General features: G+C 39.7%; 1 protein-coding gene across 2 annotated transcripts in view; it reads left to right on the top strand.

Annotated features, from left to right (window-relative positions):
* Positions 1-3,202: 3,202 nt before the first annotated feature.
* Positions 3,203-16,616, top strand: part of TUT7 (terminal uridylyl transferase 7) — a 28,229-nt gene continuing 14,815 nt past the window's right edge. Inside the window, exons 1-11 of one of the 2 annotated variants that reach the window (XR_011919757.1) lie at positions 3,203-3,334; positions 6,987-7,412; positions 8,807-8,979; positions 10,684-10,800; positions 11,661-11,838; positions 11,926-12,014; positions 12,923-12,974; positions 14,102-14,171; positions 14,552-14,678; positions 15,882-16,001; positions 16,139-16,273. Coding sequence is in view for 1 of the 2 variants with exons in the window: in XM_072404073.1 (XP_072260174.1) it covers positions 7,013-7,412; positions 8,807-8,979; positions 10,684-10,800; positions 11,661-11,838; positions 11,926-12,014; positions 12,923-12,974; positions 14,102-14,171; positions 14,552-14,678; positions 15,882-16,001; positions 16,139-16,273 (1,461 nt within the window). In the remaining variant the exon portion in view is untranslated. The remainder of the gene's footprint in view (positions 3,335-6,986; positions 7,413-8,806; positions 8,980-10,683; positions 10,801-11,660; positions 11,839-11,925; positions 12,015-12,922; positions 12,975-14,101; positions 14,172-14,551; positions 14,679-15,881; positions 16,002-16,138; positions 16,274-16,616) is intronic. The other variant, XM_072404073.1, reaches the window with a different exon arrangement.

The following is a 16,616-nucleotide window of genomic DNA, read 5'->3' on the forward strand; positions in this document are numbered from 1 at the left end:
GAGTACGAGTGGGTTTATCCCTGTGAGTTGATTGTCTGCGCATCATCGCAGCCTCACCTAGCATCTTCTCTTGTTGTATCTCGCCAGTCTTGTCCATGATGTTGACTGTCTCGCATACTGCCCCTGATTCATCAATAAAATCCGCGCTCGCTGGAAGCGCGAAAGTACGCGCGGCCAGTGATCGCGGTTTACCGCGGTCCGGACTCGAGTGTGCGCGTACACTCGCTTTCTCACTGCCAGCCGGATTCCTGCCTTCATAATAATGAGCAATAGGGGGGCGCGAATCTGCCAATTAAGGCGATTAGATTTCAGCTGCGCGATTAAGGAGGATCTGTTAAGCTCAATGGTGCGATCATAGCAATTACATTTAAACAGCGCATTTTTTTTTAGGGCTATGGGTAATGTGTGTGCCATTAGAAAGAATGATTTTAGGGGAACAGTGACTTTTAATGCAAGCTCGCCAGTGTAAAGCTGCCGGAGATGCGCGGCTCTGGCCGCGAGCTTTTTCAGTTGCTGAATAGCGCAACGGCATACGATTTCGGATCGCGAATACGAATGTGCGAGCGATCATCCGATTCTGCTTGATGAATCAGGGGCACTGTATTTTATTTTAGGGAAATCCTACTTCGCAGTTTTTCAGCTTTCGCGGAAGGTTCTGGTCCCCATTAACCGCGAAAAACGAGGGATCATTGTATGGTGACTCAGCTTGTCAGAAACCCTTTGACTCTGTTGGGAATGTTTAACAGACTTCTGTAGATATGACTGAAAAATCTACATGCCTGCAAGTTTCACCTGCAGCATTTAATTTTAAAGACAGATTGATTTGAAAAGAGCTTTTTCATTTTACAGATTATGGTATAAATCATGGTGGGCAATTTTGCCTAAAGTTCGCTTAGAGATTAAATATGTAAATGTGTAACACATAGGTCTAATTACTTATTATTACATTTCCTAATTGAATCCATTGTGAACAAATGTGTAAGCTATGGGTAAAAGTTGGGTGAGTCTTAGGTGAAAATTTTACATATTATATAATATTACATGTTATATTAACAGACACCATAGTGTTGATATAGTATTTTGAGATGGAGAGGTTTAACCTCTTTTTAGTGTAAAACAATTCCAAGTAAAAAGCAGTTTCAGACTGTTCTCCTTCTTAAGTAATGTGCTTTTGGTTGGGAAGGTTTCTGGCGCCATCTGCTGTTTGAAAAGATAATCGTAGTTAGGCATCTCACAGGGCTCCTACTTTGTAGCTGAACAGGTTAAAGGTGGAACAGGTGGGGAGCTGATTAGGTCAGCTCAAAAAAAAAAAATAGGGAGGGGGGACATAGGGCACCTTCATAAAACATTTGTGATGCAGGACAAGGCAATATACTATCTCCCCTCCTATTGTGTGTGCTGCGCTGCGTAATATGTTGGCGCTATATAAATCCTGTTTATTATTATTAATAATGGGCATTACTGCAATACACTTTAATATGTGTGTATTGTGTTTGTGTGTAGAAAAGGAACCATATCTGTGTGTAAAATATACAAGTAAGTGAAGTACACTCAATGGAAATTGTTGACTGAAGCAACTATGAAGCAGCACGTTTGTTTTAGATCTTTATTCAAATGGTGCCTACAGATAACTGATATAAATGTAAATAAAAACCACAATAAATGTGGCCCAATACAGGTAGTCCCCAAGACATACAGAGGACTGCTGGATACAAAGGGGCTTCCCTGCTCATTCCTGTGCAGGACAGAGGCTTGTTGTTCTGCAACATCTTGTAACTCTTTAATGACCAAAACAAACTATTCAGTTGTTTCATTTTGCATATCAAAGCACAGCTCGGCATGTTCCTAGTAGGAAAAATGCCCCTTCTGCACATGCCCGAGACAAGGGCTCGTGCAGAAGGAGCAGCCAGAGCCTCCTGGGATGTTTGACGTAGGTATTCCGGGAGGAAAAATCATTTTTACCTTACATAGAAGTCTACCTTTTAGGTACACTTTAAGAAAGTTCCAAGTATTGGCATTACCCACATGTAACCTTTCAATAGATTGTTATCTCACTCTGCCCGCCACACATTTGCCATTTTTTCTCTAACTCACATTGTTTTCTTGCCATCCCAGAGAACCTTCTTTGCCAAAATAACCACACAAACAAGACGGCAGTATCTCAGGTCCAGTCTCTGTCCATTCAGACAGCGCTAGGGAGGTCATGGCAAGGCTTGAAAAATATATCATGTGCCCGGATATTGTGCAAGAACGCCAGGTAACATTTGAACATGTTCTACTTTATCATTAAAGCTCAGATGGGTTTTGGCTCTCTGAACAATGTTGCATCTTAATCTGAAGGTCAGCTAACCCATTTTGCAGAACTTGTAAAAAATTTTCTCATTTTAGGGCTGTAAAGCAAACATGGGAGCTTAAGAGTCAAAAATGGTCCTAAACATGACATTCAGAAAATGTAGGGAACTAAGGTGGTGGAGGATTTTCTTGGGGACCTGGAAGATAAAATCCCAGTGATAGAACAGCATCACATGTACAACAGATATCCACTCCAAAGCCGCATACACACGTGCAATAATAGTCGCTGGAAAGGAGCTTTTACGATCTTTTCTAACGACTACCACTGCACGATGCATACACAAGTACTGTACATACAGCACCGTTCTTCTCTATGGAGAGGAGAGGGGGAGAATGACGGAGCGACACCCTGCTGCGCTCTCGCCCCCTTCCCTTGCATTAGGATCGTTGGTTGCCCATCGGTCGTTCGGACGATATACACACCAGATTCTCATCCGATATCCGCCTTTAGCCGATTATCGGGCGAGAACCGTTGGACGTGTGTATGTGGCTTTACAGCACACATCAGGATCAGTCTATCCCCCCCCCCAGCACACATCAGGATCAGTCCCCCCCCCAGCACACATCAGGATCAGTCCTGCCATGTCGCATCTCTCTCCTCACCCGAGCATGCCCGGACGATATACACACCAGATTCTCATCCGATATCCGCCTTTAGCCGATTATCGGGCGAGAACCGTTGGACGTGTGTATGTGGCTTTACAGCACAGCACACATCAGGATCAGTCCCCCCCCAGCACACATTAGGATCCAGTGTCCCCCCCAGCACACATCAGGATCAGCTTTGCCATGTCGCATCTCTCTCCTCACCCGAGCATGCCCAGTGCAGCCAGTGAAGAAGAGGCGGTGACCTTCCTACTCTGCACAACCTCTTCCGGTGTCACCGGCTGCCTGTTTCCGGGTACAGACAGCCGAACTGCACTATGGAGCGGGGGAGATAAAAGCGGGTCGGAAGGCGGCGGGCTGTATGGCCGGTACTGAGGTGAGTGGGGGGTGTTAGGCTGTCCGTGGGCTCCTTGTCATGTTGTAGAGCTGTCAGAGCTCTGTGTAATTCTTATCATTGCTACCTGTCAGGGCTGTATAATGGAGGCTCCTCAGGTGTCTCCTTCATTACCATACAGCGCCTTACCTCTTCCATGGTATAACCAAGCCATTCAGCCTGACCGCTACCTACCGACCAGGTGTATCCCTGTATGCCACACAGCCCGGGAATACCTCAGTCATTGCTTCTGCTATAGGCATTCTTCCAGGTCCATCACGCAGCCTGGGATTGGATGGTTTGGCCAGAAGCAGCCGACTGATAGGCTTATCTCTCTGTCACTTTGCTGCCTCCTCCTATCAGGAAGTCTCTTGCAGGACATGAGCTGTACAGCTATTGGAAGACCATAGTGCATTATAATAATAACAAGTTATATTATATATAAAGTTATATATACAGAGAGTCCCGGGGTTACATATGAGATAGGGACTGTAGGTTTGTTCTTAAGTTGAATTTGTATGTAAGTTTGAACAGGTACAATATTTTAATAAATACAATTAGGACAGATTTTTGTCTCCACATATTAGGCAGCATGGTGTCAGTTACTGTATAAAATCCTCACTGTGAGTTAATCACAAACAAAGCAAAAAAAACTGTAGCCTAGACATTCATTAACTTCTGGAGCAAGCTGTGCTTTGATATGTAAAAAGAAACAACTGCAGAGTTTGTCTTGGTCATTAAAGAGTTACAAGATGTTACAGAAGAGCTCAGTCCCAGCTGTGTTTAGCAAAAGGTTTCTTCAGCAAGTCATGCAAACTGCCCCATCACCTCCATCCTGCAGAGGAACAGAGAATCTATGTATCTAGGAGGGGTCTGTATGTTGGATGTCCTTAACTTGGGGATGACCAATATATGTGTATATGTATATTGCATGTAATTGTGCTTCATCTAACCCTGGGGTTCCTCAGTTTTTTATATATTTGGAATGTGATTTTGTTTTATTGGATGTCTTACAATCAGGACAGGTGCAGCCAATCCCCACCCTGGATTTCTGAGAGCATGGCCAGCAGAGTTCGATCAGGAAGATGTTTATTTTATTATCTGATGTAGTAATACTTTACCTGTATAAGTTGATCTCCCCATAATTTCTTGGAGATTCTTCTCCTTCCTGTGCTGCTTAGAAAACTCTGCAGGCAAAACCTGATACCTGAGCAACCTGTCAGCAAGCCTGGACTTCTATGGTTGTGCAAACACGACTCTAAGGACGTCTGTTTGTTTAGCCACCTCATTAATGGGAAGAAAACGGGAGCACTGATGGTTTAAGCTCTCATTTTGTTTTTCAGTGGGAGCCCTTTTTTCTTTATACAGAACCTTTCCTTTTTTTTTTTTTTTTTTGTTTTTTTTTTTTTTGTTTTGTTTTGTTTATTACCATTTTGGGTATCAATTGCTTCAAAGATCCTCTTAGCACGTGGATGTTTTTCAGCAGGACCCAATCCTGCTTTGTGATCCTGCCCATGGGAGCAGCTTGATGGAGTGATAAAATAACACCCCCCCTCCCCCTCGGAGGCTGCCCCACATCCCCCCTCTACTTCCCAGAGTGTCCACATGGATCTTTGTGTACAGTTTTTGTCAGTCACGGCATGCTTCCAATTCTTTAAAAACCTCTGGGTACATTTACATAAAAATCAGGAGTGGCTTGAAGGCGTAACGTGCCATAGATCGGGGATACCTGCAGACATGGCCTATGCACTGAAAAGTGGTAAAAGGCTGGGCAATGATTGGCATGCTCAGGGTGGTGATGTGTGGTGGAGAGACGTATGTATATTGCACTCTGGACATGCAGGCTGTAATTCTGTGGAAATGACACCTTTTCAATAAACAAGGACATTAAAAGTTTAGGCGGTTTTATTACATCTTCCTAATGTGCTACTTAGAGTTGGTGGCAGACGCAGAACTGTCATCACTTTATTAGCCTCCTGAATAAAGGGAACCTGTCATGGTAAATATGTGGAAGCTGCTGTTGCTGAGATTAGTTCTCTGGTCACGTGATGTCTTTGGTTCTCTCTGGTCACGTGATGTCTTTGGTTCTCTCTGGTCACGTGGTGTCTTTGGTTCTCTCTGGTCACGTGGTGTCTTTGGTTCTCTCTGGTCACGTGGTGTCTTTGGTTCGGCAGTTTACAGGCCATCAAACGTCGCTTCTCTCTGAGTAAGCAAACTGTTGTCAGGCAGCGACTAGCAGATTTCAGGGAACCTTCCAACACACAAAGTAAGCAATGCAATATATTAGGGAAATAGATCAGGGTGCCCCTAGAAAAGTTTCCAGCCTGATGGCATTAAATTAAAAGGGGGAGGGTGTGAAGAGCACAACTATTTTGGGGTGTTTAGTAAGAATAGCATGCAGATATTAATATTTTTACACGTTCCATTACTGATGCGGTCTAATCAGCGTAAGCATGATCCTGTACAGGGGCCCAGAACGCTGAGTGCATGGCAGCAGAGCTTTTGGTGTCCCCGTCCCCTTTAGGGACATGCTGGCCACTGAACCAATGATGGGGATGCTGGTATCCCGCTGGCAAGAGCTACACTGGCCACCGAGCAGTTGTCTTATAGTGGCAGGGAGGATGAATCCAGTGGAATCATCATGATAATTAAAGGTTTTGGTAGAACTAAGTTCCTCAGTATTCACCTCTTACAGTGATGAAATGTCTGAGCTCCCTCACCAGTGCCCATGTGTTCTAATCCTTACTATGCGTTACTAATACTTTGCTTAACATATTGGTAAGAAAAGGGTATATTTAATGTGAAGCAGACCTTTGCTACAAAGGAAAAAAAAAGTACAGTTTACAGGGTCTTAACTTTCTAAATCTTGAGATTAACTTTCAACCAGAATTTCCTATGATTTACTAACTATGGGAGTGAAGGCAAGGCCTCCCCTATGAGCTGCATGGACCAAGGATGCAAAGTGATCAATTTAAAAACCTAACAGGCACTATATGTTGCCTTCTTTTTAACACTTGTTTGCTTGTTTACCTAAGGCTACATACATGTCAGATAATTCTCGTCTGATAATTGCCTTGGGGCTTATAATTGGATTCATCCTGGTTGAGTGGGGAGCCGCTCCATCGTTCTCCCCTCTCCATGGAGCCGAACAGCATTGTATATACAGCACTCGTTTAATCTTTTGTCATTGGAAAGGTTTGTGAAAGATCCTTTCAAACAACTTTTTAGGCCAAATCAGGTTCAGAATAAATTGTTGCTACATGGGCGCTTGTGTTCAATAATATACTTTCTGAAAGAATACTTTGCTTTTCTTCTGCCCGTGTTTTGAAACTCCACTGCCTCCCTGCTCCTCAGCTACTGCAAATATCAAACCAGTCAGATGGGTCAAATGCCTATTAGCTGCTGCCTCACACAGAGGTGCCTTGTGTGTCCTGGAATATTGTACAACCATTGGGAGAATCTGCAATGTATGACAGGGAAGCCAAGTAATCAACAAAACCTCAAGTCTGTATTTCCATCAGCATCATTTCTTGCTGCTACTCTTGTCAGGTTCTTTAATGCTTGTCATTGGGCAGTTACTAATTCTTGAAATGTTTAGAGTATTTTGCTCCATTAGAGATAAAACTAACTTCCTGACTCCTATTCTTTTTTCCAGGTTTGAGCCTAGACTGATTTTTTAAAATGGGAGATGCTGCCAAGCAGGTCAGAGACAGAAGTTTAATGGATGGCGAGGATTTTAAAACTCCTGGGAAGGCTCATGATTGCCAAGGAAAGAAGCTAGAATCCCAAAAGTCTAAACCTATTCCTTTCAGCAGCAGTCCTCGGGACGAAACTCGGAACACTTTAAAGAATGTTAGTCCAGGAGGACGAGCAGGAATTGATCATAAAGATGGAGGAAAAAAGTGGTCATCGGATGAGCAAAGAAGGAATTGTGATAACTGGAGGGAAAGACGACCATTTAACAGAACAAGAAATGATTCAACTAGTGAACATGCAGATGGTGGTAGGCAGGATGTTGAGGAGCGGCGCAACAAATCGGGCAAAACACAGAAAGATGCTGCTGATCACACTGGCGTTTCTGGTAATCTCATCTTGCATATAAAAAATTGTAATGGTTGTCTGTGAATTTATTTTTGAGCTCAATGGACACATATATAGAAGTCACCCATTATATAGTGCCACATCCCCTGGTCAGATACTGAATTATCACATGTTTGGGGGGGGAACAAAACTAGACTTTCAAGGCAGACATTTTGTATACAGTTTTCACAATTGTTCGATGTAAATCATGCTATTATAAAACACATTTATAATTGGGTATTTTAAATGTTGTTTAAAGTGGCATGTTTTACTTCTAACCAATTATAAATGTGGTTTACAATGGCATGATTTTCCTCGAACAATTGTGAAAACTATATACAAAATTTCTGTGCCTTGAAAGTCCCATTTTGTTTGCTCCAAACATTTGATAAATCATTTTTTGCTTAATTGAAGGAGTTTTGTACATATCTGTTAAGTTGCTTACATTCATTTTTTTTTTTTAAATTGAGAAACATGAAAAACGTGTTTCAAGAGTTTCTGCCTTATTGTAACACCAGGCGTTTGGGCAAAGTAGAGGATACTGCAAGCAGTAAGTAGTGTATATAATGTTAATATTCCAAGTAAGCACATAAATTAGAATACAGCAGATGAGACATCTCTAGTTTAACAGAGGGAGTAGAGTAAAGAGAGTGCTGGGGGAAATGGTTACCAATGGCAATAGCTGGGCATATTTTGTGTCCCTGTTCTTCAGTCTTATAGTTTGAGCATTTAGCCAGAATGTTTTTTCTTAAATGTTTTATATGGATTAGAAGCTCAGGTGACCTCTAATCAATTTTTTTAAAGTCCAATCACAATTGATGTAAACTTATTGAGTGAAAGAAATAGTCCGAACTTACACACAAAAAACAAAATATCCTTTTTTTTGTTTTGAACAAAATAACCTGGCTGGATAGAAACAAGGTGTCTCCATTGCATAGTAACACCAGGAGCTTTACCTTGACAGGTCACATTCTTTAATTTCTGCATTCTAAATGGGAATCTTCTCAAAGGGGAACTAAACTTAGATACAAATTTAAGCCAGCTGGTTCTTGATTGCAGAATGCTCAGATGAGGTCTCTTCTGCAATAAAAATAAAATTTTCTGCCTGTTTGCAATTTTATTTTAAGTACACTCACCTCTCCTTGCTTCATTGTGGGGTTTGGCATCTTCACCTGGTCTCTTCTGGGGTTAGAATCCTTGGCTATCCTGATTGGCCAGGCCAAAATGACAGAAACCCTATGCATTGACTGTCCTTTTTGCAATGAACAACCTGCTTGCACTTTTTTGTTTTAAAGGTCTAGTGCCACTTAACACTTCCTTCAAGTTTTTTTTTTTTATTATTTGAAATGCTCAGCAGTTCTTTAACTTGTATTCCTACATTTTTATTTTTCTCAGGGACCCGACATAAACAGAAACGTGATAGACGTCGCCGCAAGTCTGAACAGGGAGAGGATGATTGTCTAGAAAGCTTTGTCATAGATGAATCAGCCTTGTCTGAGAAAGAACTAACAGGACTCAAGCAAGCAGAGGAACGCCTAAAGAGAGACTGTATTTACAGGCTGAAGCGGGTATGATACACATTGTATTTCACTTTCTAAATATAGCACAGCTTTGGTACTTGACTACCTGTGCTTGGATCACATATAGCAATGCAACTACCCTACTGAATGGTTTGCATTTTCCTTAATACAGGTTGTTCCTAATTTATTTTGAAGCTAAACTCTAACTGAAATTTTCACCCTTGAAGTTGGCCTTCCTCCCCATTTTATGGGTGTTTAAACTTATGTCTATAAATGATGCTTTAAGAGGAACACTAACTTTAATCCTCACTCAGAAGTTGCTGGCAGCGATGGCCTTTGGTTTAAAGATTTGTCCTGGTAGCTACTGTCATCAGTCAGACCATCGGGGCACCAAGGCTTCTGTCATGGCTGCGTGGGACCAGTGTAGCAAAATAAAAGGAAAGCTCTGGTGGGTGTAAAGGATGTTTTACTCCCAAAAGCATCATTCTCTAGACAAAATTAGTAAAAGGAACTATTACTACTTGTAATGAGGGGGATCCACTACAAGGTAAAACATTATTTTGGCTGGTATTCAACTTTTTAAGTTTTCTGATTTTCATGTCCCTGGTATTTATACATTGGTGCATGATTGTTTTATATTTGGCCTTACTATAAATGACAATAGTTATATGGTTAGTACAATTTAGTGTCTTTTATTTATTAGACTTTAGGTGCATTTTTACTTGGCCCATGTAGGAGGCTATTAAATAGCCAAAAATGTGATCGCCTATTTGAATACAAATGCACTGCTTTGTATGTCTTTTCCTATTGGCCATATCGGATACCAGTTGCCTCCATAATCATTTCAGGAAAACTTGTACATTCAAATAGAATTTGAAAGTGAGTGGTCTTGACCACCAGTCAATGCTTTGGAGTTCTGGAGGGGCTAAGTTTTGTACCATGAATTTACCATGGGCGTCCCAGCATTTAAAAGGACTTCTTATTCTACCACTTAGCAACTGGGAAAAGAACTGTCCTGTCCTTTCTTTTTTTAGGCATGTCTTGGTGATGGGGCAGTTGTATTTCAAAATGATTGCCTCAAATACAAAGTCAATTTATGACCAAGCTTTTTCCTGGAGCATCCTTTAAACATTTTGGGCTTTTAAACCTACTGCTTGGAGTAGGAGTGACACATTTGTCTTCTAAAGAAAACCTTTTCTAATATCTGTTTCTGTCAAAATAGAGCCCTTTTTTATTGTTTTTTGAGGAACTCTAGCTAACTGCTAACAAAAAGACTTCAGTCTTCTAATTCAGGATTTCTCGTCATATGTGCCCCTCTGTAACCCCACAAAGTTATCATGTATAGTAATGAAGATGGCTGAAATTGTTAGTTACTGGACAGACATACAAAAACATTGCCCAATTCCTTCTTTGGCCCTTTGGCTTCTTCACAGCCTCTTCTTATTGGTGAGTGGGGTACAGAGAACAGGTTCAGTCCTTTTTTCTGATTGATTTAGCAGTATGTTTCCATTGTAAGGCCCTTTTTAACTTGTGTGGGTGGGTGATGGTCCCTGTATGTGACCAAACATTTCAATAACTTTTTAATAAAAAGGGGCTTGGGAGAACAGTACATGGTTTCTACCAAACGTCAAGTCATTGTCAAAAAAGACATTGTAGTGAAAAATCACTAAAAAGGAACAACCTAGTCCTTCAGTTCTGACATGCATTGGCATTTGTTGTGAATTGCATCTTACTACTTTATGTATTTTTCAGTGTCCTCGAAAGTATCCTACAGCGATTTATACTTGTAAACTTTGTGATTCCTTTGTCGATTCTATATCTTCTGCACACAAACACATAAAAGAGAAAAGACACAAAAGAAATTTAAGGGTAAGCAAGTTTAGTTCTTTTATTTGACCTAACATTGAAGGCATGTGTACGGCGGTGACATAAATATGCTTTGCTTGGGAGAACTGCTTCCTGCTACGAGCGTCACTAGTATGAACTATGTAATAACGTTTTCTAGTACTGCCTGGGAAATTCCAGGATGGAACGGAGTTGCTCCTCCGTATGCGAGCCGGCTTTTTCTTCCGGTTTTTCGGCATTGATCAGTAGAAAGACTGCATGCAAGCACCTTTAATAACCAGAGCAGGCAATTGCAGAGCTCGTCTGTAAGTTTTGCATGTCTGATAGTCTATATTGAGCTCTAAGTTAATCTGAAAGAATCAAAAACTGCATACAATGGTCTGTACAGGGCTAAGTAAATTGTTAGCTGCATATGTCAACCTCCTGCATGCACAAGACATAGTGAAGTAAGGTTTGGTACACCTGGCTTGTGTGTATGCTTATATAACCCTGTGTGTGAGCCAGAGGGATTCTTATGTGAAATTTGAACTGGGGGGGTTGTTGTGTGTGTGTGTGTGTGTGTGTGTGTGTGTGTGTGTGTGTGTGTGTGTGTGTGTGTGTGTGTTTTTTTTGTTTTTTTTTGTTTTGTTTTTTTTACAACTTTGATAAGCTAATTCTGGCTTAGATCCTGTCCATCTAGTGATGGTCTGATTCTGGAGATTTTAATTGCATGAATACAGTACATATCATTGTAAACTGAATATTTAACCCTGCAACAGACCATTCGTTATGGGTACTTTAATGGGCTTAGGCAAGTTTATTGTGGTAGTAGCAGGAGTATTTCTTTTGTTGTGGGAATGTGTGTTTGTGTTTATGGATAATGATTACAACTGCTGGTTTTGTAGGATAAAAAAGAAGAGGATTTACTGACAACTCTGCCACCACCAACAGAATCCCAAATACAAGCAATTGCTATAGCAATTAATAAAGTGGTTCAGGAGCATGGCTTGGATAAAGAAGATTTGGTTGAAAGGCTTTCCACTGTCTCTGCAATGGAAACAATTATTCAGGAAAATCTTCCAGGTTTGTTACAAGGTTTCCTAATGCATAGTTACAGCTTTTTTTTTAATCTCTAATAAATGTATATATTCTTACTGCATACATTTACAGGCTGCTCACTTAGACTGTATGGATCCTCCTGCAGCAGAATGGGATTCAAAAATTCAGACATGAACATAGATATTCAGTTTCCTGCCAACGTAAGTAACCTTTTTCTAATAGGACAGATCAATTAATTACTAATAGTTGCATTATTTGATTATTATTTGTTTATGATCAATTAATTGAACACTTCCATGCACTGGGTTAGACATTCAAGCACTATGCTAACATAATTTAAGTTTATTACTGACATGGGTTGGCAGTCTGCCCTGCATCTTTCTGTACAGTGATACTGGCATTAATATAAACATTCTTGACAATTAAGTGTGGTTTGTCTGACTGGCATTTTCTTGAAATAAATAATAAATGACTAAGCCAGCTGTCCCCTCCCAAAATTTGATCAACCAGGTAATGTCAGGACTGACCTATAAAGTGACAATGTCATGTTTATGGCTAGCCAAGCCAATAAATGTTAAAGGAAAGTATATTCTCTTACCTTGAGCTTGTTTATTGTTCAGTGTTAAATAGATAAGGCAAAAACAATTTTTCAGTTTACATTTTTTTTCTTGCTATTCTGTATCTTCATTCTATTGTATATATTGTACTATTGTCAAGAAAAAACATTCTTAACTTGACCTTGGTTAGTGACTCAACATAATAAATCTAGGGTGTCAACGTAAAATACAGATTACCATTTTCAGAACTAAATACTGTATCTGTATTAACAGCTCTCTTTGGTTCTTTAATGACAGGCTTTTTTCAAACTGCTTTTCATGTTGAATGGTTACCAAACATGTTGACACATTGTTTCCAGTTAGCTGACTTATATAGTGTTTATGTTCTTATTATATCACTGCGGAACTTGTGCATGAGTATATGTTGACCTCCATGTACCTTTTAGTTTTATAGTAGTTGGTCATTTCTACCTATCCGAATCTTTAACGTATACATGTACATATTTATGTTTTATATACAGGTACATATTTGTTTTATATTTTTTTTGCAGATGAATCAGCCGGATGTCCTCTTATTAATTCAAAAGAGCCTGAAACAGAGTGGTGAGGATAACTGCTAGATTTCCTGTGTGTCTCTGAAGGGGAATATACCCTGAATCATTTCCCTGTTATACCCAATGTTACATTTTGAATGAAATCCCAATGCCCCTGCATTGCAATGCACTACAGTATAGAAAAATGCATTAGGTCTGATATTTAAATGAATATGCTGACTTAATGCAGTGACCAGAAAAAGCTTAGGCAAAATAGATTTAGCAGAAGGTTTTATGGCAAGAGACCTTATTCTGCTATAAAACCTACTTGTTAGAACCACGTTTTTCATATTTCAAATTGTCCCAAAATCCATGTGACTGGCACGACAGGATGGGTTTCAGAATTTAAAAGTTCAGTGTCCTGTATTCTCTCTACAATTCATTTTTTTCATTTTAAGATATCTCTTTACAACAGATGTAGTGCTCCTGTATGCTTCATACAGATTCCAGATAAGTTGTTGAAAGCAAAATTGCTATTTCATACATGTGGCAACTACCGGTATGTAATCATTGACAGAGCTTGGCAAGGCACTGTACAGAAAGTAGATCTCAATTCTTTTTATATATGGGCATCCATGACCATGTTCTGACATCACTTCCTTTCTGCTGTCTGCCCATGTATACTATGATTATGATGGTTTTGTAGGCTAATTATATTTAGGGGGGGGGATGCCAGAGCCTACACATAATAGCCCAAACAAATCTGTCTGGGTGTATTGGTCATTGTTGCCAAAAACAATTGTGGATTTAAATGAATGGATGAATTCTTGGAATGAGGGATAATCTAACAATGTGCAAGGTGTTATTTGTTTCAACCAACTTTTATCTAGCCTGTGTATGGGACTTTAATGTATAAGTTGAGCTGTAGTTTAAAAGTCACTTTTGTACACTTTCTAAGTTATGCTGTAAAAATACATTTATAATTTAGCCCAGTCTATATGTACTGTAGAAGTCTTAGATTACATTGCAGTCTTGAGAAATTGCTTGATACCTCTAGTTCTCAAATTATTTTACCTCTCTTCAGTTCAGGGAAGTCTTCTTTGGTTATGTTTGTAGTATAAATTTGTGTGGGAGCCTACACATGTAAAAGATATGTAGTCTGGTCTCCAACATATCCATCTATCTTGACCTTTGCAGATTTGTTCACTGCCTTTGATGCTGATTTCCATGCAAGAGTTCCTGTAGTGGTCTGTACAGAAAAGAAAAGGTTTGTACAATAACTATTCTGAAACACATTTGAGAAATGAAGTTTGATAATAAAGCTGAAATCCAGGCTTTTGCTTTGATGGGCCTTCAAAGTAATGATTACTTGGTGCTTCTCTGATAAAGTACTGTTTGTCCTAAAGAAATGGCAAAATACCATGCTGCAACTACCTTGTTATCTCATTTTAGCTGGTAGACTGCCTCTGTGACCTTTTTCATTCTGGCCTATGGTCCTACTTTAGTGCGTCTTGTTTGTCCTCCTGATATCACCCCCCATTTATTCATAAAACAAGAGCTTCATTTTACAGGTTCTGGCTTCACAATTCTTATTTGCATACCTGTGCTTCATACAGATGTAACTTTTTTTTTTTTTTCTCCCAATAGTGGTCGTGTTTGTAAAGTAAGTGCAGGCAATGAAAATGCTTGTCTCACCACTAAACTTCTAACTACTTTGGGTTTACTGGAAACAAGGCTCATACCCCTGGTTGTGGCATTTAGATACTGGGCGAAGGTAAACCACAAGTTTTCTTTCTCTACTTGCTCTTAAAAAGATGGTTTGTTTTGAAGTGGTTTCATTTTTATGGAATTGATTTTAGTAAAATTGGTCTTATTTCACTAGTGAAATGATAGCATGATATAACCACATAACTTGCCATATAGGAATTGAACTCTAAATGATGGTCCTATGATTTTTACCCTGGGTGTGTGTATTGAGATACCTAATATGTTGCACAACTATATGCTTTTCATTTTGTAAATTTGGTATAAATGTTAGTGGTCCTTTCACTAGTTTTTTGAGAAGTGATGTCCATATAATGTAAGCAGACATTTAATTTTAGTGAAGAGTCTGCTTTAAAGTTCAGCTGTGGATTTATGGTGCAAAACCTGCATAACAATACTTGCAACACCACATAGAGTCCTAACAATGTTAACATGGTCCTTTCACTAGTTATTTGGGAAGTGGTGTCCAAATAATGTAAACTGACACTTAATTTTATTTAAGACTCTGCTTTAAAGTTCAACTGTGTAATTTATGGTACAGCAGCACCTGCATAGCAATACTTGCAACAATGCATAAGAGTTCTTACCATCATTCTTTAAAATTGAGGTGAGTGACTCCTAATGCCACCAGCCCATACAGATCATGGACACGGGAGTCCCCAATCTGCAATCTCTCCGCAGTTTGGCACCAGGAGTAAAAGGGTTAAGGTTTACCCTCAACGTCCCCGATTGGTACCTAAGATTTGGCAGCAGTATGGGTGGTTAAGGGACTAGCTTGCTAGCCTTTTTATTAATTTGAGGTTGTCAGGGGGCTGGGTTAATTAAATGGAAACAGTGGCAGGCTGGAATCTATTTGGTGCATTCGATGCATCACTGCACTAAACTGTATCAATAGTTTCTAACAGTCTTAAGGAGTATAAGTTGATTGGAATAGTTTATTTATGTGTGTGTTTTGTTAGTATTTTTTTTTTCTTTGTTTTGCAATAGTTCTTGCTCTGGGAAGCACTGCTTGTATAAAAAAAACATACCTAAAAGGTTCCATCAAAGTTTAATTTCTCTTTACTGTTTATTATTCAAATTTAAATTTTTTGTGCACTTTGCGTTTTTGCTTCAAATATTGAAGCATAAAAATCCAAAACACTTCTCAGAGTTTTTGTGTGTTTTTTTTTTTTTTTTTTTTATCACCAATTCATTCTTTTGTGTTTGTCTGCAGCTCTGTGGCATTGACAGACCAGAAGAAGGGGGCTTGCCACCTTACGTACTTGCTCTCATGGTGTTGTTCTTCCTTCAACAAAGAAAGGAGTCTGTCCTACCTGTGTATTTGGGATCATGGGTATGTACTACTTTGTGTGGGCAAAGTTTGTAGCACAAAACCGCATGAATATTTAGTGTATGAATATTGTGTGGCTTAAAGCCAGAATGGCGTAAACACTCCTCCATGCAAAGAATGAAAATATTTTTCTTTTTCAGATTGAAGGCTTTACTTTGTCCAAACTTGGCCAGTTTAGCTTGGGAGAGCTTGAGGATGAATATGTAAATTGGATACAGACTGCTGATGGTAATGGAGAGAATATCTCCAATGAGCAATGCCAGCTAAAAGGAAAGGCAAGTACACATGTTCTTAAAGTAACTGGCCTTCACAAGCCCCAGGTTGGTTATGATCAGCTAGAAAGTAGGCAACGAAAGAAGATCCCCACATCCTACAGCATGAAAAATAGGGGGTAGCTATTTACAAAATGTCTATTACAAAATCAGTAATGTAGAGTGTTTTAATATTTTTCTTGGATGATGTTGTCTCTGGTGCCCTTTCCACTTACTTGGCCATGTGAATGGTTAAGTATAGGAGAGGCATAGACATGACACTGGTACCAGTTTTTAAATGAAAAATATGGTTAGTTCAAACACTGAGTAGCTGCTGAATCCAACTTTTAGTGTGTTTGGGGGGTAG

This window comes from Pyxicephalus adspersus, chromosome 3, assembly GCF_032062135.1.
Source record: "Pyxicephalus adspersus chromosome 3, UCB_Pads_2.0, whole genome shotgun sequence".
NCBI classification, from domain to species: Eukaryota; Metazoa; Chordata; class Amphibia; order Anura; family Pyxicephalidae; genus Pyxicephalus; species Pyxicephalus adspersus.